This window comes from Rhineura floridana, chromosome 1, assembly GCF_030035675.1.
Source record: "Rhineura floridana isolate rRhiFlo1 chromosome 1, rRhiFlo1.hap2, whole genome shotgun sequence".
Lineage (NCBI taxonomy): Eukaryota > Metazoa > Chordata > Lepidosauria > Squamata > Rhineuridae > Rhineura > Rhineura floridana.
The window spans coordinates 323,144,060-323,170,444 of NC_084480.1; the positions used below are offsets into that span (position 1 = coordinate 323,144,060).

At 49.3% G+C, this 26,385-nt stretch overlaps 1 protein-coding gene across 5 annotated transcripts; it reads left to right on the forward strand.

Annotated features, from left to right (window-relative positions):
- The first annotated feature begins 55 nt into the window (after positions 1 to 55).
- PUF60 (poly(U) binding splicing factor 60) lies at positions 56 to 25,866 on the forward strand. 5 transcript variants are annotated; one of them, XM_061607289.1, is made up of 12 exons: positions 57 to 263; positions 4,754 to 4,819; positions 9,653 to 9,748; positions 10,649 to 10,738; positions 11,414 to 11,464; positions 13,778 to 13,939; positions 14,053 to 14,145; positions 14,552 to 14,765; positions 14,849 to 15,039; positions 15,346 to 15,490; positions 24,518 to 24,753; positions 25,429 to 25,866. In XM_061607289.1, exons 1-12 carry the CDS (start codon positions 195 to 197, stop codon positions 25,726 to 25,728), a joined length of 1,713 nt encoding a protein of 570 aa, XP_061463273.1. In that variant the 5' UTR covers positions 57 to 194; the 3' UTR covers positions 25,729 to 25,866. The 5 variants fall into 5 exon arrangements, with proteins under 5 accessions (XP_061463275.1, XP_061463273.1, XP_061463274.1 ...); XM_061607290.1 differs by having other exon boundaries at positions 57 to 236; XM_061607291.1 differs by lacking the exon at positions 11,414 to 11,464 and having other exon boundaries at positions 56 to 263.
- The last annotated feature ends 519 nt before the right edge of the window (positions 25,867 to 26,385 follow it).

The window sequence follows — 26,385 nt, forward strand, 5'->3', positions numbered from 1 at the left end:
ATGGCGAATCAAGGCCAAGATAAAGCCCTATTATCCCCGCCCCCTCTCTCCAGAGCCGCCGCGATCCGCCCAACGGAACCGGAAGTGGCTCGCTCGGCGCCGCTCTAGCCCCTCTCCGTGGAATCTCGTGTTCTCCCGCTGGCTGCTCAGTTCTCGTGAGACCCTCGCGGTTGGGGAAGGAGGAGTCGAAGAAGATGGCGGCGGCGGCGACGGCGACGACGACTGCGCTCTCTCTGGTGAGCTCTTCGCCCACCAGCCAGCGGGTGAGCGGGCGAAGGAGCGGGCGGGAGAAGGACGGCTGCCGGGGAGAAGGCTTTGTCGTCGTGGTGGGTGGTGGGAGAGGTGGCGCCGCGTTGCCTCTTCTAGGGCGTGGGGGCCCCAGCGGGATGAAGGGTGGGACTACATTTCCTAGCATGCCCCACTTCCCGCTCTCGCCCGCTAGTCGGGATCCCCGTTGCCATGGCCATTGGAGCGTGTAGTTTCTGCTTCCTAGCCGCTAGAGGACCGCACTCTGGGGATTCGCTTGCGTGAGGGCGGGGAGAATGGAAAATAGGCCGCCCCAGGCGCATGCGCACCGGGCTGGCCGCAGCTCTGGCAGAGGGAGCAAGGATGGAGGGGGGAAGGCCCCCCCCCGCGAGGAGAGAAACGTGCTCGGCCGAAACGCAAAAAGTGCAAGCTGCACAGAGTTTTGTTCACCAGAACTTTGAACCTGGCCTGGTCGCTAATGGGCAGCCAGTACAATCCTTTCATCAGGATGGTGGCATGTTGGTGATACCCTGCCCCAATGAGTAGTCGTGCTGCCGCATTTTGTATCATCTGCAGCTTCCGGACTAACCTCAAGGGCAGCCCCATGTAGAGTGTTTTACAGTAATCCAGCCTGGAGGTTACCAGTGCATAGTCATACTATCCTGATCCAGAAACAGCCGCAGCTATCTTAGCACCCGAAGCTGTTAAAAGGCACTCCTAGCCACTGAGGTCACCAGGGCCACTAGCAGCACCCCCAGGTTACAGAACTGCTCTTTCAGAGGGAGTACGACCCCATCCAAAGCAGGCAACTGACCAATTATTCGAACTTGGGTAAACACAAACCCACAATACTTCTGTCTTGCTAGGATTCAGAGTCAGTTTATTGGCCCTCATCCAGCCTACTACCCAGGCACCTGTCTAGGGCTTGCACAGCCTCTCCTAATGCAGATGTTACCAAGAAATAGAACTGGGTATCATAAGTGTACTGCTGACAGTTTGCCCCAAATCTGCTGATGACCGCTCCCAAGGACTTCAAATAGATGGTAAACAGCATAAGGGACAAGATGATACCCTGCAGCACCCCATAGCAGAACCAGGGGGCTGAAAGACAATCAACCAATGCTATTCTCTGAAAACAACCCCAGAGGTAGGATCAGAACCACTGTAAAACAGTGCCTCCGATACCCATCTTACTAAATTGGCCCAGAAGGATACCATAGTCAGTGGTATCAAAAGCTGCCGATAGATCAAGTAAGAACAACAGGGTTGTACTCCCCCTGGCCTTCTCCCGATAAAAGTCATCCATCAGTAACCAAGGCTGATTCAGTCCCATAACAAGGCCTGAATCCAGACTGGAATGGGTCAGTTTCATCCAAGAGCACTTGCAATTGCTGCGCCACAACCCTCTCAATCACCTTGCCTAAGCAGGGGGTATTTGTGACCGGGCAGTAGTCACAAACTAATGGGCCGGGGGGGCTTTTTCAGGAGTGGTCGAATCCCTGCCTCTTTCAAGGTGGCTGGGACCCCCCCATCCCGCAAAGACTTGTTGACCACACCCTGGATCCACTCAGTCAAACCCCCTTAGCAAGACACATTGCTGGCCGCATCATTGCAAGCACTTTGTCCATGTCATCAGCCGCATCAACTGAAACTGTTCCCAAGAAGTTACAGCAGATGCACTTTCAGTATTGTTTGCACCTGCCAAAGTTCTGGAACGCATATATTCCTTCGTTTCTATTCAGTGCATGTCCAGTAGCTTCCTGCTGAAATCCTGTATCTTTTCAGGATTTTTGTTTGTTCCACTTTCATTGTGCACAGGAGTTCTCCTTCTAAACAGCAATAATGCAGTAACACTGAGGAAGTATTACAGAAAAACAAATAAAGCGGAATGAGATGTGGATAGTCCAGGATAAACCCACCACTAATGCATTATTACCACATCAGTGATACACCTGCCAAAATCCATCATCATAATAAGCCTGTAAAGGCCCTTAGAAGACCTGGCCTGGTAACCTGGGTAGGCTCTTCCTGTGTTACTAACTTGCTGCCAGAATAATAGAATAGTAGAGTTGGAAGGGGCCTATAAGGCCATCAAGTCCAACCCCCTGCTCAATGCAGGAATCCAAATCAAAGCATTCCCCACAGATGGCTGTCCAGCTGCCTCTTGAATGCATCCAGTGTTGGAGAGCCCACTACCTCTCTAGGTCATTGATTCCATTGTTGTATGGCTCTAACAGTTAGGAAGTTTCTCCTGATGTCCAGTTGAAATCTGGCTTCCTGCAACTTGAGCTCATTATTCTGTGTCCTGCACTCTGGGACGATTGAGAAGAGATCCCGGCCCTCCTCTATGTGACAGAAGATTGGGTGATTATCTGTAACTCAATTATCTGTAAAACAATTTAAAAAACAACCTAAAATCCCCAGATAGGGTGAGTTTTAAAAATACTTGTCTCAGGTGTCAAAGGCCAGGATAAAGAGGTGTGTTTAGCATTTGCCTAAAACTGTACAGCCAGATGCACCTCGGTGGGGATGAAGTTCCACAACTTAGAGGCCATCACAGAGAGTGCCCTCACCCAGGCTACCATCCTCTGAGCTTCCGAGAGTGGTGCAACTACAAAAAGAGCTGCCCCTGCTGATCTCAACACTTGAGAGGGTAGGAAAGGAGGCGGTCTTTCAGATATTTGGGACATTAGCACTTTAAACACAGTGAGCACTTTCAATTGTGCTTCGGAACAAACTGGCAACCAATGCAGCTGTTTTAAAACGGGTTATATGATATCTCAAGGGAACCCCAGTAAGTAATCTGGCTGCTGCATTTTGGGCCAGTTGAAGTTTCAGAGTCGTCTTCAAGGGCACCCCCATGTAGAGCATGGAGCACTGTGGCCAAGTCATTTTTTTCCCAAAAGGGGTGGTGAACCAGACGGAGCTGGAAAAAGGCCCTCTTAGCCACTGAGGCCACCTGAGCCTCCAGTAACAATGCTGGCTCTAGGAGTACTCCCAAGCTGCAGACCCCCTCCTTCCAGAGGAGTGCAATCCCATCCAGAACAGGCTGTCTCTCCACCTCCTAGATATGAGAACTCTGGACACACATAACACCTCTGTCTTTCCAGGATTCAGCCTCAATTTATTGGCCACTTTCAGCCCATGATTGCCTCCAAGCACCAGTCCAGCACCTCTGCCTCTCTTGATTCAGATGGAACAGAGAGAGTTGAGTGTCGTCTGCATATTGATGTCATCACACTATAAAACCCCTGATGACAGCTCCCAGCGGCTTCATATAAAATAGTGTGGGAATTAGATAAATTAATGGTCGGCAAGAGGTCTTTCCGCTGTGAAGCTATAATATTGTGCCCTATTTCTGGGCTGCCTAGAAGGAATGGACTAAAAGCATAAGAAGAGCCTGCTGGATCAGGCCATTGGCATCCTGTTCACACAGTGGCCAATCAGGTGCCCCATGGGGGAAGCCTGCAAGCAGGACCCGAGTGCAAGAGCACTCCCCACTCCTGTGGTTTCCAGCAACTGGTGTTTGGAAGCATACCACTTCGGACTAGGAGGGCAGAGCATAGCCATCGTGGCTAGTAGCCATTGAGAGCCTTCTCCTCCATGTATTTGCCTAGTCCTCTCTTAAAGCCATCCAAGTTGGTGGCCATCACTGCCTCTTGTGGGAGCAAATCCCCTAGTTTAACTCTGCACTGTGTGAAGAGTGACTTCCTTTTGCCTGTCCTGAATCTCCCAGCATTCAGCTTTATTGGATGTCCACGAGGTCTAGTGTTACAAGAGAGGGAGAAAAACTTTATCTGCTTTCTCCATGCATAATTTTAAACATTTCCGTCATGTCATCTCTACCTCACCTTTTCTCTAAATTAAAACCCCCAAATGCTGCAACCTTTCCTCATAGGGGTTCCACCCCCTGATCATTTTGGTTGTCTTTCCTGAACCTTTTCCAGCTCTACAATATCCTTTTTGAGGTGAGGGGACCAGCACTGTATACAGTGTTCCAAATGTGGTCACTTCATACATTTATAGAATGGCATTAGGATATTGGCAGTTTTATTTTCAGTGCTTTTCCTGATGATCCCTAGCATGGAATTTGCCTTTTCGCAGCCGCTGAACACTGGGTTGACATACTCATCGAGCTAAACACTACGACCCCAAGGTCTCGTTCCTGGTCAGTCACCACCAGTTCAGACCCCTTGAGCATATATGCGAAATTAAGAGTTTTTGCTCCAATAAGCATTTTATACTTGTTTACATTGAATTGCATTTGCCATTTTACCATCCATTCACTCAGTTTGAAGAGGTCCTTTTGGAGAGTTTTAACAACTCTGAACAATTTAATATCATCAGCAAACTTGGTCACCTCACTGTTTACCTCATACCCTAGATAATTTATGGACAAGTTAAAAAGCACAGGTTCCAATACCAATCCTTGGGGGATTCCACTTTCTATATGCCTCCATTGGGAGAACTGTCCATTTATTCCTACTCTCTATTTTGTGTCTCCTAGCCAGTTCCTGATCCACTAGAGGACTTCTCTTATTCCTTGACTGATAAACTTGCTCAGGCGTCTTTGGTGAGGTATCTTTTTGAAAGCTTTTTGAAAGTCAAAGTATGCTATGTCCACCGGATCACCTCTATCATCATGCTTGTTGACGCTCTCAAAGAACTCTCAATAAGTTAATGAGACAGGACTTACCCTTGCAGAAGCCATGCTGGTTCTGCTTTAGAAAGGCTCACTCTTCTATATGCTTGGTTATTTTATCTTTTAACAATGCTTTCTACCAGTTTTCCTGGGACAGATGTTGAGCTAACCGGCCTGTGATTTTCAGGATCCCCCTGGATCCCTTTTAAAAGATTGGTGTTACATTGGCCACTTTCCAGTCTTTAGGTATGGACACGGATCTGAGGGCAAGTTACCTATTCTTGTCAGAAGACCAGCTATCTCACATTTGAGTTCTTTGAGAACTCTTGGGTGGATGCCATCTGGACCTGGCGATTTGTCGGTTTTTATTTTGTCTATGAAGCCTAGATTCATCTCATGTCACCACTATCTGTCTCAGTTCCTTAGACTCCTTTCCTGCAAAAGTTAGTTCTGGCACAAGGATCTGCCCTATATACTCTGCTGTAAAGATGTATACAGATAATTAATTTAGCTTCTCTGTAATCTCCTTATCCTGCTTTAGCACACCTTTGACTCCCTTGTCATCCAAGGGTCCAACCACCTACCTTAGATGGCCTCCTGCTATGAGTGTATTTAAAGATTTTTTTGTTGTTGGTTTTAAAGTTTTTAGCAATGTACTCCTCAGATTCTTTTTTAACATCCCTTATTGTCTTCTTGCATTTCTTTTGCTAGAGTTTGTGTTCCTTTTTATTCTCTTCATTTGGTCAAGACTTCCATTTTTGAAGGAAGCCTTCTTGCCTCTAATGGCCCTGGCATTACTTTTCCTGATCTGTGGTATACACTCCAGCTGAGCTTCTAATAATGTGTTTTTAAACAACTCCCAAGCATTTTGGAGTGATTTAACCCTTGTGGCTTTGCCTTTCAACTTTCTTCTGACTGATTCCCTCATTTTCGGGATGTTTCCTCTTTTGAGATTAGATGTGATGGTGTTGGATTTTCTTGGCAATTGGCCGTTTACGTGTATGTTTAATTTACTAATTTATAGTCACTTCTCTCAATTGGTTCACCAACACTTACGTCTCGTACCAGGTCCTGGGTACCACTTAAGATTAAGTTCAATGCTGCTGTGCCTCTGATCGGTTCTGTGACCAACTGTCCTACGGGACAGACATTTAGGATATCTAGAAATTTTACCTCTTTGTCATGACTGGAACACATACATAGCCAGTATCTCAGGGTATTTGATGTCACCCATTACTATAACATTTTAGTTTGGATACTTCCTCAGTTTTATTTTTCATCTCAAGAGCTCTCTCAGCATTTTGATCAGGGGGTGATAGAATGTCCCTAGTACTCTTGGGGCCTGGTTTCACCACCCCCAATGTTTCTGTGGAGGGGTCTGCCTCTTTTGGGGTTTCCAGCTTGTCCTTTTGCACATATAGAGTAACACCACCTCCAATACATCCTTCACTATCCTTCCAATGTAGGTGATATCCAGGGATAACTGTGTCTTACTGTTTTTCTCCATTCCACCAGGTTTTCTGTTGTGCTCGCTATATCAGTGCTGTCCTCTAAGACCAAACATTCCAGTTTGTTTATTGCATTTGTATACTGCCCCATAGCTGAAGCTCTCTGGGCGGTTTACAACAATTAAAAACATTAAAAACAAATATACAAATTTAAAAACACTTTTAAAAAGCAATTTAAAAACACATGCTAAAATGCCTGGGAGAAGAGGAAAGTCTTGGCCTGGCACCCAAAAGATAAGTGTTGGCACCAGACGCACCTCATTAGGGACATCATTCCATAATTTGGGGGCGACCACTGAGAAGGCCCTCTCCCTTGTTGCCAGACTCTCAGCTTCCGTCCGAGTAGGCACCCGGAGGAGGGCCTTTGATCTTGAACGTAGTGTACGGGTGGGTTTGTATCGGGAGAGGTATTCCATCAGGTATTGTGGTCCCAAGCCGTGTAAGGCTTTATAGGTTAAAACCAGCACCTTGAATCGAGCTCGGAAACATACAGGCAGCCAATGCAAACAGGCCAGAATCGGTTTTATATGTTCGAACCGTCTGGTCCCTATTACCAATCTGGCCACTGCATTTTGCACAAGCTCCAGTTTCCAAACTGTCTTCAAAGGCAGCCCCATGTAGAGCGCATTGCAGTAATCTAACTTGGAGGTTACCAGAGCATGGACAACTGCAGCCAGGTTATCCCTGTCCAGATAGGGGCCTAGCTGGGCTACCAACTGAAGTTGGTAGAAGGCACTCTGTGCTACTGAGGCTACCTGAGCCTCAAGTGACAGAGATGGTTCTAGGAGAACCCCCAAGCTACTAACCTGCTCCTTCAGGGGGAGTGCAATCCCATCCAGGACAGGTTGGACATCCACCATCTGGTCAGAAGAACCATCCACTAGCAGCATCTCAGTCTTGTCTGGATTGAGCCTCAGTTTATTAGCCCTCATCCAGTCCATTGTCGCAGCCAGGCACTGGTTCAGCACATTGACAGCCTCACCTGAAGAAGATGAAAAGGAGAAATAGAGCTGCGTGTCATCAGTATACTGATGGCAACGCACTCCAAAGCTCCGGATGACTGCACCCAACGGTTTCATGTAGATGTTGAACAGCATGGGGGACAGAACTGACCGCTGCGGAACCCCATACTGGAGAGTCCAGGGTGCCGAGCAATGTTCCCCAAGCACCACCTTCTGGAGGCGACCTGCCAAGTAGGAATGGAACCGCTGCAATGCGGTACCTCCCACTCCCAACTCAGCCAGTCTCCCCAGAAGGATACCATGGTTGATGGTATCGAAAGCCGCTGAGAGATCAAGGAGAATCAACAGAGTCACACTCCCCCTGTCTCTCTCCCGACAAAGGTCATCACACAGGGCGACCAAGGCTGTTTCTGTGCCAAAACCAGGCCTGAAACCCGACTGAAATGGATCCAGATAATCGGTCTCATCCAAGATTGTCTGGAGCTGGCCTGCAACCACTTGTTCAAGGACCTTGCCCAGGAATGGAACCGGCCTATAGTTAAAAGTTTTTCTGGGTCCAGGGAGGGTCTCTTCAGTTCTCCCACCTTGGCTTGGAGGCTTTCAACATTAGCTCATAAACACTTATCTACAGTGTCTCTTTTCAAGTGCCTTTGGCTCTTTTGGTTTGGCCTGTGATACTTTGGCCTCTCTGGATTGCTATCCTGTGCCCCTGCACTCGCAATGCCTAGTTCTAGGCCCATTCCATTTAAATTTCACTTGCTGCAGTTGTGCAAGCAGCAGTCCATTCTCCTGCCACTGAACACCTGTGTTGGTCCCCCCTTCCTAGTCTGTCTCTTCTGGCACTTGATAACAGGGAGGGCTGGACACCATCTACCACCTCTCTCCTGTGTTTTGAGGGAAATGCCTGAACTTTTCCCCCCTGCCCTTTCAAGCTCCCTGTCAAGTCACACATTCTTCCATCCTTCAAACCCCTGCAAGAGCATTTGTTTGATTTTATTGTTTCATTTAGACTCCACCTTTCCTCCATGGAGCTCATGGTGGCGTATATGGCTCTCCTCCCTCTCCATTTTATCCTCACAACAACCCAGTATGTAGGCTAGGCTGACAGACTGTAACTGGCCCAAGGACACCCAGCAAGCGTCATGGCTGAGTGGGGAGTTGAACCCTAGACTCCCAGGTTCTAGTCCGACATGCTAACTACGATGTAGACCAGGTCTAACTCAGTATAAAGCAGCTTTCTGCATTCTGGAAGGCAGTCCTTAAGCTCCCCCCACTTCCCTGAAATACTTTGTGTGCTCTTATCTCAACATCTGGGTGGGGAATAAGCCTGGGCCTTCTCTGTAGGCTGCTTTGCTATGTGAGGATCTGGTGCTTTGCACATCACCACTCGCTCATCTGCCTTCCTTGCTTCCCAAGCCAGTTTGGATGAGGGGCCAGCAGTGTGTAGAGCAGCCATGTGACTGGCCAGCATCTCCCTTTGTGATTATTGTCTTGCAATGGGTCAGAGAGTTGGCTGAATAGGTTACCAGACCTATCTCTCTGCCTGTACCATAGTTGAATATAGGCAGAGAAATAAGCAATATCTGTTTGGTGCTTATGTAGCCATGTCAGGTTAAAAAATACAATAAGGCCACCAGTGGATAAAATCTGTCCAGCCTATTGAACAACTTCAGGAAGAGATAGTTGAATATCCTAAGTTTAATATGGCCTGCATCATAAAGATTATGCTTCTATGCAGGTTTGCTGATGAGGAGTCCCACTGACCTCGGTGGGACTTGCCGCTTCCATTTTGGCTGTTTGACAGTAACTTTAGGTGATTGATAACTCCACCTGCTATATGTTGTTGGTGTTGAAATATTTTTGCACTGAGCTCCTGCACTGAAGCCTCCTCTTCGGGGGTGGCAGTTGTTACAGCCTCCCCTGTGGAAGGAGGCGGGTGTAGCTGAGCACTTGTGCTCCTTCCTTCTGCATGCTGTCACTGGGTTATAAGGGTGCGTGTCCATCCTGAATTTGGGTTTGCTCTCCAGAGTCCCTCTGGAAAGCTGGTAGGTATTCTTGGAGGGTGGCAGCAGTGGAGAGGATGCAGGGGCGCCATCTCAGGGACCACGTGGGAGCATTTTGGGATGGGGCAGAAGAACGCAGGGTTCTCTGAGGCAGGTCCCAGGAAGGAGGCTTGGTGACTTTCTGTGCAGGTCTGTAGGGCTCCTTAATGCTCTCCCCGTTGACGCACTGCAGACTCTCCATATGGCTTTCTCAGGCCTGGCAGCCTTTTACGGGTGTCTCTTTGATTGCAGGGCACAGAGACCGTCAAGGTGGAAAATGGGCAGAGCACAGCAGCCAAGCTGGGACTCCCTCCTCTCACCCCGGAGCAGCAGGAGGCTCTTCAGAAGGTGAGTGCTCCAGCTGGGGCCTTCCAGCCTGCTTGCTTCCCCCTCTTCAGTACAGCCCTGAAAGAGGATAGTGATGTGAGGATCTGCTGCTGCCCTCCGCGTAATCCATGAAGCCTTGGCTAGTGTGGGCTGGAGCACCTAGAAAGCTCTGTAGACTTGGGAAGCTGGCTGGCAAGGAAGATTCTAGACTACTGTGAAATTGCAGTGGGCCTCTCACTGGTGAGCAGAAGCGAGGGGAAGTCTCCCAGATATCTCGTGTTTCCCTCAGGGAGTGCCAAGTGGCATGTGGTGGCTTATCCCAGGCTGTAAAAGTAGGAATTTAGACTGATTGATTTGTCCAGGGCCACCCAGCAAGCCTTTTAGCCAAGCACAGATTTGAACCCTGCTCCAAGCCTGAGGCTCAAGCCCTTGCACTGCCCTGTTTCCTGCAATGTCTTTGGGAGTGTCTGTAGTAGATGCCCCTCCCCAAGTGAGGGTACGCATTTGGATCCCGGACTTAGGCTACAGTGGAAGGCTGGAGGCCTGCCTCCCCGCTCCCCCACATCCACTTCTTGGGTCTAGGCCCCCTTGACAAGCAGCTCCCTATAGCTTGGGATGTGATGGTGGGGTGGGGGCAAATAAGCTTGAGATTCTTGGCCAGCATCTGGCAACAGCTACTGGCTTGTCCCCCGGCCTGGCTGAGGAGGGAAGCAGGTCTCACAGGGTGGGCAGATGGGGCCTGGAGAAGGGAGGGGCTGTATAGGGGGGCATGATGAAGTTTTTGAGTTCAAATTCAAGCTTTCCCGTTCTCTGTGCCCACAGCACTGGCAAATGTGCTTTGAGGATGCCACGGTGTCATGCACCAGTTTGCCTCTTTGATTGTCTGCTCTGTGACTCTGGGCTTTCTCCCCCCCCCCCCAGGCCAAAAAGTATGCGATGGAGCAAAGCATCAAGAGTGTCTTGGTGAAGCAGACCATTGCCCACCAACAGCAGCAGCTCACTAACCTTCAGGTGAGGCACCCCCCAGGGAAGCTCTTGCCTTCAATTCTCCCTCTCCCCTCCCCCCTTTATGCACTTAGAGCCACAGCACAGTCCTGAGATCTGTCTGGAGCCAGGTACTTTCGCTTCTGTTTCCGCTGCGAAATTGAAGTGCGTTGTATTCACCCCACCCGCATGAGATCCCAGGTCCACACGCTCGCACTCACAGCCTGGAGAGGGGAAGTTTAGCTGCCTGAGGAGACCGAGCTGGGCTCCCTGCCCGGAATTGGGTTGCCGGGTGCGTTGCCCTTGCTCTGACAGGGGACGTGAGGGGCAGTTACCTTACAGTGCAAGCGGGCTCCCTTAGTGCTGAAGAAGCCCCCTTGCTGACGAGCCATGAACGAGGGCGGGGGTGGGAGGGCTAATGCCAGGCGCTTTGGGCAGCTCTGGTCCTTTGGGGCGTGTGTGGGGATGCCTCCTGCTGTTAGCCAGCTGTTGAGGGTTGGAAAGGAGCCCCATCTGTCCTGAGCTTCTCCCCTGGCTCCCTGGGGCTGGCAGGGGCTATGCAGGGAGGCGGCGGCAGCAGGCAGGCAGGCAAGAAGGAAGGAAGGAAGGAAGGAAGGAGAGGCCTCTTCCACTTGAGTTTTGACGAAAAGCCGTCGTATGCTCAGCTCCCACAGACTGAACTCTGTCTTTACTGTCTTTCAGATGGCAGCAGTGACAATGGGCTTTGGAGATCCTCTCTCACCTTTACAATCGGTCAATAGACACATTCACTTCTTCTGGGGCACTTGGTCTTAGTCAGGGCCTAGCATGGGGGAGGACTTAGCTGTGACCTCCCTCCCTCCCACCCTCCGACCCTCCACACACCCACCTGTTTTGGACACGTCCCACCAACCAAGGCCAAGTGTGAGCTCCCCAGAGGAAGACCTTGGGCTGGGGGCAGCCGGGGCCCTTGGAGGCATTGGGCAGAGAGAGAGAGAGAGAGAGAGAGAGAGAGAGAGAGAGAGCATTAGACCCAAGCAACTGGGAGAGCCGCCTTTCTAGGGATGCTGAGGTCCTGACCTAACAGTAACTGCTGAGGTAACTCGCCCGTGGGCCAGCAGGGGACACGAAAGTCCTGGCAGCTGGGCAGCGCAGGGACCCCTAGGCAAGTTGGACCACTCTCCCTGGAGAACACTAGGAAAGCATGGCCTGTGGACATGGGGTGGGGGCGAGGGCAGAGAGGTTGTGCCTACAAGGCCTCTGCTGCCTCACTGCCTGTGTGTGTGTATGTGTGTGGCTTTGGCTGAGCGGCACACGGACCCTGCTCCTGTGGCTGGAGCCTAAGCACAGCACAGAGGCGTTGCAAAGTCTGGCATCCTCCACCTCTGCAGAGGACAGGCTGAGCCTGAGCTCTAGTGGGCAGGACCTGGACTACTGCTGACCCTGTGCCCAGGGAGAGGACATTTGCTCTTGAGGCACCCCTCTCTCTCTCTCTCTCATGGAGCTTGCCCAGGTGCCCCAGGTACTGCTGTGAGGCTGGCAAGCAGGTAGAAGTCAGACTGAGCCCTCCAGGAGCCGTTGAAGGGTCCGGCTCGTGGGGGCAGGAGAGCAAGCACACGCAAGGGCTGCCTCTCGACTAGACGGCAGGTACCGACTGGTCTCCTGGGGCTGGGAATCTGGGCTTAGCTTAGCTTTGGCGGGATAAGACCTCTGTGCGACTGGCTGGCTGGTGGTCTTGTGGTGCCCCTGGCTACCCGCCCACCTGCCTTCCTCAAGGCAGCTTGACAGGGTGCCTTATTGTCTCATTGGAGCCTCCAGTTGTGTTCCTAATGGCTCTGGCGGCTGCCTGATGCTGCTTGCAGCGGGAGGGGGACCGGCAGTCCAGCAGGGGAGTCTCCGTGGGGAGGGCTGGGGTCGGTTCTCCCTTGTGAGCGCATGTGGCCCCTCTCCCTAACTCGTTGCCCTGCTGGCTCCTGAATGCTGGGAGGTGTGTAGAGGTCCTCAAGGTCGCCCCACAGCTCTAGGGTTCTTGTTTTGCAGCAAAGAGCAGGAGTGCCCAAGGAGCCCCATGCCAGAGGGCCTCTTGGCTGGGCCCCTCATCACAAGAGTGCCCCATACCTGCTTGCTCTCTGCAGAGAAAGGGCTAGCTTGTAGCTGCCTGATGTCCGGCCTATGACATTCTCTCCATGGGAGTCAGAGTGGGGATGAGAAGCATCGGGCACAGCTGTGCAAGTCAAGCTGCGGCATGGCCTTCAGCCTGCATCCCAAAGAGGGAGGGAGTCAGGCGTATTGAGGGCTGCCCTTGTTGACTCCTTGTGGCTTTCTGGATCATAGAGGCTCCTTCCCACCAGAGAAGGGTGGGGAAACCCCTTGGGTTCCTGAGGTGTCAACCCAGCCCTGGTGCCAAAAGCAGCCTTGAAAGCTGTGCAAAGCCCATGTTGGTCTGCACAGCAAGCGAGTGTCCCTGGCTATTTGCATTTGGCCTCTGAGGACGGTTCTGCTCTCCCCACCTAACCCCGGAGAGCAGGTTCTTCTGCCTGCGGCTCTGTTCCCGGAGTGGTGTGGGGTAGGGTAATAGATGCAGGCTCCCGTTAGGGTTCCCCAGTGGCCCTGTGTGCCCCAGCAGGCTCGTAGCTGGCTAGCCATGAACCTCGGCTTGGAGTCAAGCTGTGCTTTTGCCCAGGCTGATGGCTCAGTGGAGAGGTGGGGGGAGGCATTGCTGCTGTATGTCCTTGAGACCGTGGCAGGTGCTTCTGAGCGGGGGGGGGGTGTCCCCTGCACATTCACTGGTGGTTTCTGCAAAAGAGGAGGAGGGTCCTGGGGGAGGGGAGGTCTCTCCAATGAAGACTGGAGCAGGGTGCCCCCAGCTGAATCTCTTGCTGCCCCAAGGGGGAGGGAGTGGACCCCTTTGCCTGCAGTAGGACATGGCGGTTTCCTCTTGCGGGAGAGAGATGAGACGGTCTGGGTGGGCTGGGGCTGCTCATACTCAGACCTTCCCTTTGCTGCTCTTGGGGAGGGGGGGAGGGAAGCTGTCCATGCCCCCCCAGCTACCCCCAGCTGACCAGCCAGACCTTCTCTCTAATGCAGATGGCAGCCCAGAGGCAACGGGCCTTGGCCATCATGTGCCGGGTCTACGTGGGTTCTATTTACTATGAGCTTGGAGAGGACACGATCCGGCAGGCCTTTGCCCCCTTTGGCCCCATCAAGAGCATCGACATGTCCTGGGATTCTGTGACCATGAAACACAAGGTTGGTGCCGGGTGGAGTGTTTTTGGGGGAGAGCTGCAGTGCTAGGTGGCTGGATGAGCACCTGCGTGGGCTGCGGCATGATGTACTCTCTCTCTCCTCCCTCTTTCTCCCAGGGCTTTGCTTTTGTGGAATACGAGGTGCCTGAAGCTGCTCAGCTGGCCCTAGAACAGATGAACTCTGTCATGCTGGGAGGGCGGAACATCAAGGTGGGTTGCAGCAGTGGCTGGGTTGTGCATTGGCTCTCTGGGTCTTGGAAGTGCAGTATGGCCCATTTGAATGCCTCTATTTGTCTTAACTGGTTCTGGGTTTGCTCCCCATCAGGATGGGAGGGCCCATCATGGCTCCTCCACTCAGCGCTGCGTCCCAATGGTTTCTTGCACACAGCATGCCTTGCAAGCAACACTGGAGAAGGAAAGCGTTGGGTGGGCAGTGGGTCCGTCCCCCTGGTGCTTCCTTGAGGCAAAGAGAGTCTGTCTGGCAAGCCAGTCCATTGGTCATTCAGAGGCTGTGGTAAATGTGACAGAGTGACAGAGTGTGCAGTCTGATGGCCCAGCCTTGCCTGGAGGTGGCCAGGCATTGCCTGCACCCTGACCAAGATCCCTCTGCTTGCAGGTCGGAAGGCCCAGCAACATTGGCCAAGCTCAGCCCATTATAGATCAGCTGGCAGAGGAGGCACGGGCCTTCAACCGAATCTATGTGGCATCGGTTCACCAGGACCTTTCAGATGATGACATCAAGAGCGTTTTTGAGGCCTTTGGGAAGGTCAAGTCCTGCACACTGGCCCGGGACCCCACAACAGGGAAACACAAGGGCTATGGGTTCATTGGTAAGTGGGCTGTTGGCGGAGAGGTCAAAATCCACACCGGCATGGGGCCGTTGCCCTCATGTCACTGGCTGTTCTTTTTGCAGAATATGAGAAGGCACAGTCTTCACAAGATGCTGTCTCGTCCATGAACCTGTTTGACTTGGGGGGCCAGTACCTTCGAGTTGGCAAAGCTGTCACGCCCCCCATGCCGCTCCTGACCCCTGCGACGCCAGGAGGCCTGCCTCCTGCAGCGGCAGTCGCAGCAGCAGCTGCCACAGCAAAGATCACGGCTCAGGTATGTGGGTGCTGAGGACACAGGTCACCCTCTTCCCCATGGATGCATCTCTCCTGGAAGATGCTTGTACCTGCCTAGAGCATCTCTAGGGTCTGCATCTACCTGCTCTTACCTCTCTTGTGGGGAGAGGAGTCTTTCTCCCCGCCCCCGCCCCCCAGCTGTAGCATGGGTGTCGGTGTTAGTGGTTGCGGCACTTGAGGAAGGGCGTGTTGTGGGCCTGCTGGGCCTCTTTGGGTGCTATAGGAAAAGGAGGGATGAGGCTTCTTTGGCAGATCTGAAGTTGTCCTGTGGCCTTTTCTCTTGTAGGAAGCTGTGGCAGGCGTGACGGGAGCTGCAGTACTTAGCACGTTGGCAACTCCTGGGCTGGTAACGCCAGCATTGACCTTAGCGCAGCCCCTGGGGGCGTTACCGCAGGCTGTGATGGCGGCCCAAGCACCAGGTGTAATCACAGGTGAGTTCGGAAGGCACGGTGGGGGGGTCTTGCTACTTAGCTCCTCCCCACAGACCAAAGGCCTGCTCGGAATTCTAGTCCAGGCCTATGAAACTCTCATATGCATGGTGTGGAGGTGAGGACAGCTCTCCTGCTGAACCCTTATGTTTTGGCAACTGGAGGTATCCTGCCTTCCTGAATTTGTTGAATCTTCCTTTTAAAACATCTCAACGCCTTCAGTGCAGAATGTGGCAAGGAGTTCCATAACTTAACAGCGTGTTGTGTGGAATCCTTCCTTTGGTCTGTCTTGAACCTGCTGCCTGTCAATTTCATTAGACAACCTTACGTTCCAGAGTTATGAGAGAAGGAAAAGAACTTACGTTGATCCACTTTCTCCACGCCATGCATCATTTTATGCATCACTATTATGTTTACTCTCCTTGCTATTTTATTTTCTAAACTAAAATGACCTAACCTCTTCAGTTGTCCCTTGTAAGGAAGATGCTCCAACCCCTTGACCATCTTGGTTGTCTTTTGTCTTTTTCTTTACTTCCTCCAGCTCTATGGTGTCCTTCTCAAGATTGGTACATCTCTATATGATGGCTGTTTTGGTTTTGATTTCTCAAAACTGCCTTTCTCTCCACTGCTAACATGCTGAGCCCTTCAGCCTGCATTTTGTTCCTTGCTAGTAACAGCTAGTTTATTTATTATGACTCCACCAGTGTGTGTAAAGTTGGGGGTCTTGTTTCAATTATGTCACTTTGCACTTAAAATGAATCTCATCTCCTAGTTTGTTTCCCACTTGGACAGTTTGGGGAGAACTTTTGGAGCTCACCATCAGGAATATTTTGGTATATCCATAGTAGGCCACCTCACCGCCCTGACTCCAGACTATCTACATCTGATCCCCAACCTCATAAGACCCCTCTGCTTGCTTGTGCTTGACAAAGCAGCATTCAGGGTGGTAAAAACCAAACAGGACTGCAGAGTTCCAAAATTATGGTATGATCAACCTGACGAGGAACGCCTGGCGCCATCACTGTTATCTATTCGGCGCCAGGTCAAGACTTTCTTCTTCTCCCAGGCGTTTTAGCATGTGTTTTTAAATTGTTTTAAATTGTGTTTTAAATTGTTTTTAAAAGATGTGTTTTAAATTTGTATATTTGTTTTTAATGTTTTTAGTTTAGTTTAGAGGAAGGCCAAACAAGAGATGGATTGATTCCATAAAGGAAGCCGCAGACCTGAACTTACAAGATCTGAGCAGGGTGGTTCATGACAGATGATGTCAGAGGTCACTGATTCATACGGTCGCCATAAGTCATAGTTGACTTGGAGGCACATAACAACAACAAGAAGTTACTGTAAACCGCCCAGAGAGCTTTGGCTATGGGACGGTATATAAATACAATCAGTCAATAAAAGGTTCTCTGAAAAGTAGGTGAATGGGCAACAAAATGGCAAATGAGATTCTGTAAGAAAGTGTTTTGTGAAAGGCTGCATCATTATTTGGAATGTTTAGTGTAGGCCCAAGAGTGGAGAACCAGCTGGACTACAACTCCCATCATAACTGATCCCAGGCAATGCTGACTGGGGCTGTTGGGAGTTGGAGTCCAACAAGACATGAGAGAGCCACAGGTTCTCCAGCCCTGCTCTGAAAACAGTCGATTCCGACTTACGGCGACCCTATGAATAGGGTTTTCATGGTAAGCGGTATTCAGAGGGGGTTTCCCATTGCCTTCCTCTGAGGCTGAGAGGCAGTGACCGGCCCAAGGTCGCCCAGTGAGCTTCAAGCCCTGCTCTGAACAAGGAAGTAAAGGGGTGGGGAAAAGAGACACATCATAGAAGTATAAAAATTATGCAAGTTTTGGAGAAAAGTGGATAGGGAGCAGTTTTCCCTAGAACTTGAGATCATCCAATTAAATTGGCAGGTGACTAAGGTCAAGCAAAAGAGAAGGCTTTTCCATACCCTGCATAATGTAACGTACCAAATTTGATGCTGTGAGAGATGATGGTGGCCACTGCCTTAGATGCCTTTACAAGAGGATTAAGACAGATTCACTGAGGAAGAGGTCTGTCAATACCTGTAATGCTTTTGAATACCTGTAGCCGGGGGAATAAGCAGCAGAGTGCTAGTACGCTCATGCTCTTCTTCTAAACTTCCCAGAGGTAGATCCCTGTGCCTGAACTAACTTTCCCAGGAATCATGGAATTGTAGAGTTGGACGGGGCCTATAAGGCCATCCAGTCCAACCCCCTGCTCCATGCAGGAATCCAACTTAAAGCATACTCAACAGGCGCCTGTCCAGCTGCCTCTTGAAGGCCTCCAGTATCGGAGAGCCCACCACCTCCCAAGGTCGTTGGTTCCATTGTAATCCCATTCTAACAGTTTAGGAAGTTTTTCCTGATGTTCAGTCGAAATCTGGCTTCCTGTAACTTGAGCCCATTATTCCGTGTCCTGCACTCTGGAATGATTGAGAAGAGATCATGGCTCTCCTCTGTGTGGCAACCTCACAAGGACTTGAAGAGCACTATCATATCTCTCCTCAGTCTTCTCTTCTCAAGGCTAAACATGCCCAGTTCTTTCAGTCTCTCCTCATAGGGCTTTGTTTCCAGTTCCCTGATCATCCTTGTTGCTCTCCTCTGAATCCACTCAAGTTTGTGCTCATCCTTCTTAAAGTACAGTGTCCAGAACTGAATGCAGTACTCATGATGAGGCCTAACCAGTGCTGAATAGAGGGGACCAATACTTCATGTGATTTGGAAACTATACTTCTGTTAATGCAGCCTAAAATAGCATTTGCCTTTTTTGCAGCCATATCACACTGTTAGCTCACATTCAGCATGTGATCAACAACAATCCCGAGATCCTTCTCGCATGTAGTATTGCTGAGCCAAGTATCCCCCATCTTAAAACTGTGGATTTGGTTTCTTTTTCCTAGGTGTAAAACTTTGCATTTATCCCTGTTAAATTCCATTCTGTTGTTTTCAGCCCAATGCTCCAGCCTATCAGGATCCCTTTGAATTTTGTTTCTGTCTACCATGGTATTAGCTATTCCTCCCAATTTTGTATCGTCTGCATATTTGAAAAGCATTCTCTGCACTTCCTCATCCAAGTCATTAATAAAAATGTTGAAGAGTACTGGGCCCAGGACTCAGCCCTGCGGTAACCCGCTTGTTACCTCCCCCCAGTTTGTGAAGAAACCATTGATAAGCACTCTTTGAGTACGATTCTGTAGTCAACTGTAGATCCAGCTGATAGTTATTTCATCCTGCCCATGTTTAGATAGCTTGCTAATCAGAGTATCATGTGGCACTTTGACAAACGATTTGCTGAAGTTGAGATAGATTATGTCCACAGCATTGCCACAGTCTACAAGGGAGGTTACCCGATCAAAAAATTAGATAGTGTGGCAGGATTTCTTCTTGAAAACTCCATGTTGGCTCCAAGTAATTACTACGTTGTTTTCAAGGTGCTTACAAATGTATCATTGAACACTAAAGTCAGGATCATTCAGACCATGGTATTCCCGATTTCTATGTATGGATGTGAAAGTTGGACAGTGAAAAAAGCTGATAAGAGAAAAGTCAACTCATTTGAAATGTGGTGTTGGAGGAGAGCTTTGCGCATACCATGGACTGCAAAAAAGACAAATAATTGGGTGTTAGAACAAATTAAAACAGAACTATCATTAAACCAGAACTATCACTAGAAACTAAAATGATGAAACTGAGGTTATCATACTTTGGACACATCATGAGAAGACATGATTCATTAGAAAAGATCATAATGCTGGGGAAAACAGCAGGGAGTAGAAAAAGAGGAAGGCCAAACAAGAGATGAATTGATTCCATAAAGGAAGCCACAGACGTGAATTTACAAGATTTGAACAGGGTGGTTCATGACAGATGCTCTTGGAGGTCGCTGATTCATAGGGTCGCCATAAGTTGTAATCGACTTGAAGGCACATAACAACAACAAACAGATTGACCACTTTATAATCTGCTCCAGAATTTTCTTGGTTCAGTGTCAGACTGATTGGTCTGTAGCTCCCAGGTTCCCCCTTTTTGAAGATGGGGACAACATTAGCCCTCCTGCAGTCATCCGTCACTTCACTCCATCCTCCATGATTTTGGAAAGTTAATAGACAGTGGTTCTGAGAGTTCTTCAGCCAGTTTCTTCAATACTCCTGGATGCAGTTCGTTGGGCCCTGCAGATTTGAACTCATTCAAAGTGATTAGGTATTCCATGACCATTTGTCTATCAATTTCAAGCTGCAATTGTGCCTCTTCCGCTTCATGTTTGCCAGAAGGGTCATAGACTGAGAAGACTAAGCCAAAGTAGGAATTGAGCACTTCTGCCTTTTCTTTGTCATCTGTTACCATTTTGCCATCCTCATTGAGTAGCTGTGCCACCATTTCTTTTCTCTGTCTTTTACTATGGATGGTACCTGAAGAACACTTTTTTTGTTGCTTTTAGCATCCCTTGCTAACCTCAGCTCATTCTCAGCTTTAGCCTTCCTGATGCCATGCCACCTTTTTTCCTTGTTGGAATTGTTTGCCATAGTGCCTTCTGAATTTCCTCATTTAGAAACCCCCACCCATCTTGGGCTCCTTTTCTCATTAGGGTCGCTTGCCAGGAGCCTTACTTACCATTGCTCTCAGATTATTAAAATCGGCTTTCCTGAACTCCAAGGTACACGTATGGCTACCCTCAGCTTTTGCTTGCTTTAAAATCAAAAACTCAAGGACAACATGGTCACTTTTCCCCAGAGTTCCCATAACTGCCACTTCTGTTGGTTAGAATCAAGTCAAGGATAGTTGATCCTCTAGTTGCTTCCTCCACTTTCTGGAGGAGAAAGTTATTTTCAACACACATCAGAAATTTCTTGGAGGGGCCGTGTTTGGCAGAATTTGTCTCCCAACAGATACCTGGTTAACTGACATCCCCCATTGTTACTGCATCATGCCTCCTTGAAACACTGGCAATTTGCTTTGCAAAATTTCCATCCTCATCTTCTTGATTGGGTGGCCAGTAGTAGACTCCAACCACCATGTTCCTTTTACTCCTTGCCCCATTAATTTATTCCAGATACTCTTGGTGGAGTGACGAAGCTGATCCTCCTGTATATCTGCAGGGATATATATTTTTAACATATAGCATGACTCCACTTCCCTTTCTATTCCTACTGTTGTTTTTGAACAAGTTATATCCTTCAATTGCTGTATTCCAGTCATGGGAGTCATTCCACCAAGTTTCAGTTATACCTATCAAGTCGTATTTACTCTCCTGTATTGAGTTCAAGTTCATCCTGTTTTCCCCCATATTCTGGCCATTAGTATACAGTCATCAAAGACCATGTGATTTATGGCCTGGCTTTCTTCCTACATTTTTATGAAGACTATTACCGGGCCCTATTAGAGCCTTTCCTTCAGTTCCTCTTACTGTGCACAAGCCTGTTAGTAATTACTGCCAAGTTTACATCTCCCTCCCCCCGTAGGATTCAATTTAAAGCTCTTCTGATGAGGTTCTCCATGCTGTGGCCAAACACATTCTTCCCAGTCCTTGTGAGGTGCAACCCATCACTTGCCAGCAGTCCCTCTTCCAGAAAGTGTAGCCTGTGGCCCCAGAATCCAAATCTCTCGCATCAGCACTACTTTCATAGCCCATCATTCACCAGGAGTATTTTTCTTTCCCTTTCCACTCCTCTTCTGAGTACCGGAAGGATGAATGAGAAAACTATCTGGGCCCCAAAGTCCTTGAGTTTCCTTCCCAGAACTTCAAAGTCTGACATGATTTCTTAATAGCTCCACTTGGCAGTATCATTTGTTCCCACATGGATGACAAGAAAGGGATGCCTGTCGGTGGCTTGATGAGTGTTGGCAACCGTTCTGCTACATCTCTAATCCATTCTCCAGGGAGACAGCATACCTGGCGAGTCCATGGGTCTTCTCGGCATACTTGGGTTTCAATCCCATGCAGTGGGGAGTCTCCCATTACTACTACTACTACCACTCTTCTTGTTGTGGGGCATGGTATCATTACCTTTGCTTAACTGAGCTTCAGCTTCTTACTCGCGTGGGGTCTCCTGTAATTCTTCCCCTGCAGAATGTCCTCTAGTCTCATTCTCAAGTGCCTGGAAATGGTTCCTTGGTTCCACTGGTGAAGGGTGTCTTCTAGCTCTTCTGCTCATCACCCTTTTCCAGAGTTTCCTCCACTTCGTTGTTGCTCTCCACAACAATTTCCTCTTCTGCTGCAGCATGCTGCTGTTCTTCCACCGCCTGTACTTCTCTTTGCTGTTGTAGTTCCAGCGTTCTATCTGTGACCCCTACCGTTCTAGGCCTCTCACTTTTTCTTCCAACAGCGCCTCCAGCTTGCACTTGTTGCATGTGTGTGCCATGTTGTTCTCAGGCAAGAAAACAATCATTGCACACACCTTGCAAGTCACCACCACTGGAGGGTCCTTCCCATCCATAGTCTCTACTTCTTTTGGTTTTGTACTTTCTGTTTGTATTGCAATGGCTTGTACTCTGTGTTGTCCTCCTTAAGGGTAAATAGGAGAGTCCCACTGGTATGTGGTGCACCGTATAAGGAAAAAAAATTTTTTTAGGAACCTCCCCTGCTGAGTTCCTCTGCCAAACTCGTTAGCTTTGCCTGTTCACTCACTCTCTGAGAGGTGGCTCGCTTCTATATTTGAAAGAAGTGAAAGGAACTGAGGCAAATAGCGGTGACAAGGAGTTTGAAGCTTACTGACAAAACACTGGGTCTGGATGTTATCGACCCAAAGAGTCTTTTAAGAACTCAAATGTGAAATTGCTGATCTTCTAACAGAAATATGTAATACATAAATTACTAGCCAGTTAGCTTAACATCTCTTGCAGGAAAACTGGTGGAAAGTGTTATTAAAGGTAGAATTACCAAGCATACAGAAAAGTCTTACTGAATCAGAACCAGCATGGTTTCTGCAAGATTCTATCTCGTTAACCTTTTAAAGTTCTTTGAGAATGTCAACAAGTATATAGACAGAGGCCAGTCAGCATTGTATACCTAGACTTTCAAAATATTTTTGATAAAGTCCTTCATTACTCCTAAGTAAGCTTAGCAGTCATGGAGTAAGAGGAGAGGTCCTTTTGTGGTTCAAGAACTGACAAACAGGAAGCAGAGAGCAGGAATAAATGGTTCTTCCAATGGAGGAAGTGGAGCATGCCAAGGATCTGTATTGGACTGGTACATTTTAAGTTAATCATAAATTATCTAGAGTGGGAGGTGATCAGCAAGGTAGCTAATTTTCATGATGATACTGAATTTTTCAGGGCTGCTAAAACTAAAAGGGATTGTGAGGAGCTCCGGAAGGATATTTTCCAACTTGGTAAATGGGCATTAACATGGCAAAAGCTATTCAGTTTAATAAAGTGTGAACTGATGAACATTGGAACAAGAGCAAAAGGGTGGAGCAACCAGAACTAAGACAAGGGGATGTCTCCCCCTCTCCTCCCCCTGTGCCTGCCCCAGATCTGCTCTGGGTGGTTGGGGAGATTTGGCGGGGGGCAGAGGGGGAGAAAGTTCGGTTGGGCAAAGAAAAATCTTTCTACTGATGGAACATTCAACTTAGCACTACACTGAACACAACATATAATTTCACGTATATGTTAAGGGGGATTAAACCGGTGGTGACTGATCAGGAGTGGGATCTTGGTGTTAGAGGGGATATTGAAGATGTCAAACCACTGTGTGGCAGCTGTGAAAAAAGACAAATCCCAAGTTAGGGATCTTTAGGAAAGGGCTTCACCATAGTGCTGTTCTAGAAATCTATAGGGCAACACACTTGGAATACTGTATACAGTTCTGGTGGCCTCACCTCACGATAGATATTGTACAGCTGTAAAAAGTTCAGAAAAGGGCAACCAAAGAGATAAAGGGACAGTGTTAACTCTCCTACAACAAAAGGTTACATTTGGGGTTTTTTAATTTAAAAGGGTGAGCAAGGAGGCACATGATAGTTTTAAAAAAAACCTCATGGCATAAAAAATGGGGATTGGGGGATGTTTTTCTTCTTTGCTGTGCTACTTGAATTTAGAAAATTAATTGGCAGCAGGTTCAACAGAGACTTAGACTTCTCGGAATATATAATTATGGAATTTGCTATCAGAAGACATAGCAATGGCCATATTTTCTTTAACGGGATTTGGTGTAGGCTAGCTCTTTCAGTGGCTATTTGCTGTGAGAGTTATTGAACCTTCATAAATACTAGTTGCTGAAACGCAGGTGCCTGCCTTATGATTTTTCACAGGAGCATCGCTATGAAACCTACTGGATTACGTGGACCTTTGATGTGATTCAGCAGGGCTGTTTTTCGGTAAAATAGGAAGCTGCTTCCTACCAAGTCACGCCATTGGTCTGTCTTGCTCAGTATTATCTTCTCTGAGTGGCAGCAGCTCTTCATGGTTTCCTTCACCTGCCATCTGGAAGGCTTTTCATTTGAACCTCGGACCTTTTCCCATACAAAGCAGGTGCCCTGCCAGGGAGCCACAGCCTTCCCCAAAGCGCTTTGCATGCCTCCCACTTCGGGGGTGGGGGCTGCTGCTTCCTTGCTTTTGTTCTTGCCCAGCAGTCAGGCTGCTCCCAGAGCTGCAGGGCTTTGTGCCCCAGCGGATGGTGCTCTGAGTGAGCGATCCTTTCTGCTGGATGAGGAAAGGGCTGTAGCTGCTTTGCACAAAGAAGGCCCCAGGTTCAACCCCCAATGGCACCTCCAGGTAGGGCTGTGACAGAGTCCCCTGCCTGAAATACTTGAAAGCTGCTGCCAGTCTGTGTAGACAATACTGAGCTAGATGGGCCCAGTGGTCTGACTCTGTAGAAGGCAGCTTCCTCTGTTCCTGAACGAGAGACATGGCTGCCCCGTGAGCTGGGGTCCTTGCCCGAGTCTGTCTGATGGAGCGCAGCGTCTTCCCTCCTTGGTGTGTGTGGGCTGCCTTGCTTGTTGGCTGGAGAAGAAGAGGGTCCTGGAGGATGTGAATTGCTGCAGCTCCTGTCTTGATCTGTTTCCCCCTTCAGGTGTGACCCCTGCTCGTCCACCCATTCCTGTCACAATTCCCCAGGTGGGTGTAGTGAACCCCATCTTGGCCAGCCCCCCAACACTGGCCCTGCTAGAAGCAAAGAAGGAGAAGGAGGAGGAAGATGTTTTCCAGGAGTCTGAAAGGCCAGAAATGCTCAGTGAGCAGGAGCACATGAGCATCTCTGGCAGCAGCGCCCGCCATATGGTGATGCAGAAACTGCTCCGGAAGCAGGAGGTGAGTTGAGTGGGGCAGGCCAGAAAGTCTTCTTGGTTGTGGCTTTTGGCTCCTCGTGTTGCCTGGCAGAGTGGTTGGTAAGCTGTGCCTTCTGTTGTGCTTGGGGTTGGGAGGACAGGTGAATACAGGAAAAGAAACAGACCCCCCCCCCCCAAAAAAAGGACTTCTTCACTCAGCGCATAGTTAAACCACGGAATTCACTCCCGCAAGAGGCAGTGATGGCCACCAACTTGGATTAGACAAATCCACGGAGGGTAAAGCTATCAGTGGCTGCTCGCCATGATGGCTGTGGTCTGCCTCCACTGTCGGAGGTGGAATGCTTCAGAATCCCAGTTGCTGGAAACCGCAAGAGGGGAGAGTGCTGTGGTGTTCAGGTCCTGCTTGTAGGCTTCCTATTGGGCACCTGGTTGGCCACTGTAAGAACAGGAGGCTGGGCTAGATAGGCTCCCGCTGGCCTCATCCAGCAGGCTGGGCTTATGTTTATATGAAACATGATGGAAGATGATGCAGGGGGCAGCCAGAGTGCAAGGCCTGTGAGAGGCATCACCGTGCCCATAGGGGTATGGGAAGCAGCTGTGGGGGTGTTGTGGCCGCATTGCCAAATGGTTTCCCCACCCGTGTGGATAGTGAGTGGTTTTCCAGAGTTGAGATTTTGCCCTTCTGTTGTCCCAACAGTCAACAGTGATGGTCTTGCGCAACATGGTGGACCCCAAAGACATTGATGATGACTTGGAAGGGGAAGTCACGGAAGAGTGTGGCAAGTTTGGAGCTGTTAACAGGGTCATCATCTACCAAGAGAAGCAGGGTGAGGAGGAAGACGCTGAAATCATTGTCAAGATCTTTGTGGAGTTCTCCATGGCCTCAGAGACTCACAAAGCCATACAGGCGCTAAACGGCCGCTGGTTTGCTGGCAGAAAGGTGGTGGCTGAGGTGTATGACCAGGAGAGATTTGACAACAGTGACCTCTCGGCATGAACTCTGCTCCAGAGAGACTTTACCTTCTCCTCAACCCCCACCCCACCCCCAGTGAGTTCAGGGATGTTTCTGGACCTGCATTGCATTATTCCTGTGATGTCTTTGTAGTTTCGGATAAAAGTGCAAGGAGGCAAACTATTCTCTTGTTCATACATTGAGCATTTATGGGCATTCCCTTCATAGAGGCAAGATACCCTCTTTCTCTCTCTCTCGTCTCCCATCCCATTCTTTTGCTTAAGGGTACTGCCAGGTTGCCCTGAACAAAATGCCCTGCAGGGCCTCCCCCCCACACACCCTTCTTTCCCCCCACATTCTGTCCTGGTTACTCTCTGCACCTCCTGCTTACCAGATGGCAGGAAAGGAACAAATGGGTCTCTCTTTTGGAGGGGGGGAAGGGGCCAGTTCATCTCCCTTCTCTCCTCCCCAGGCAATTACAACCTCTAAAAGAATTTGAAAAAAGAAACAAGGGACTTGTTCCCTTTCTGGCCAATGTCCACATAACGCTTACTTGGTAGCAGGGGCAGTAGTTGCCACAATCTTTTAAAAACGTTTACAGAGCAAGTATGTTGCTGTTCAGTTGCGTAGGGCCAGAGCCATAGTATTCTGGGAAATAAAGGGGCAGGCACAGTTGTCTAGCACAGCCTTGTTCAGCCTGAT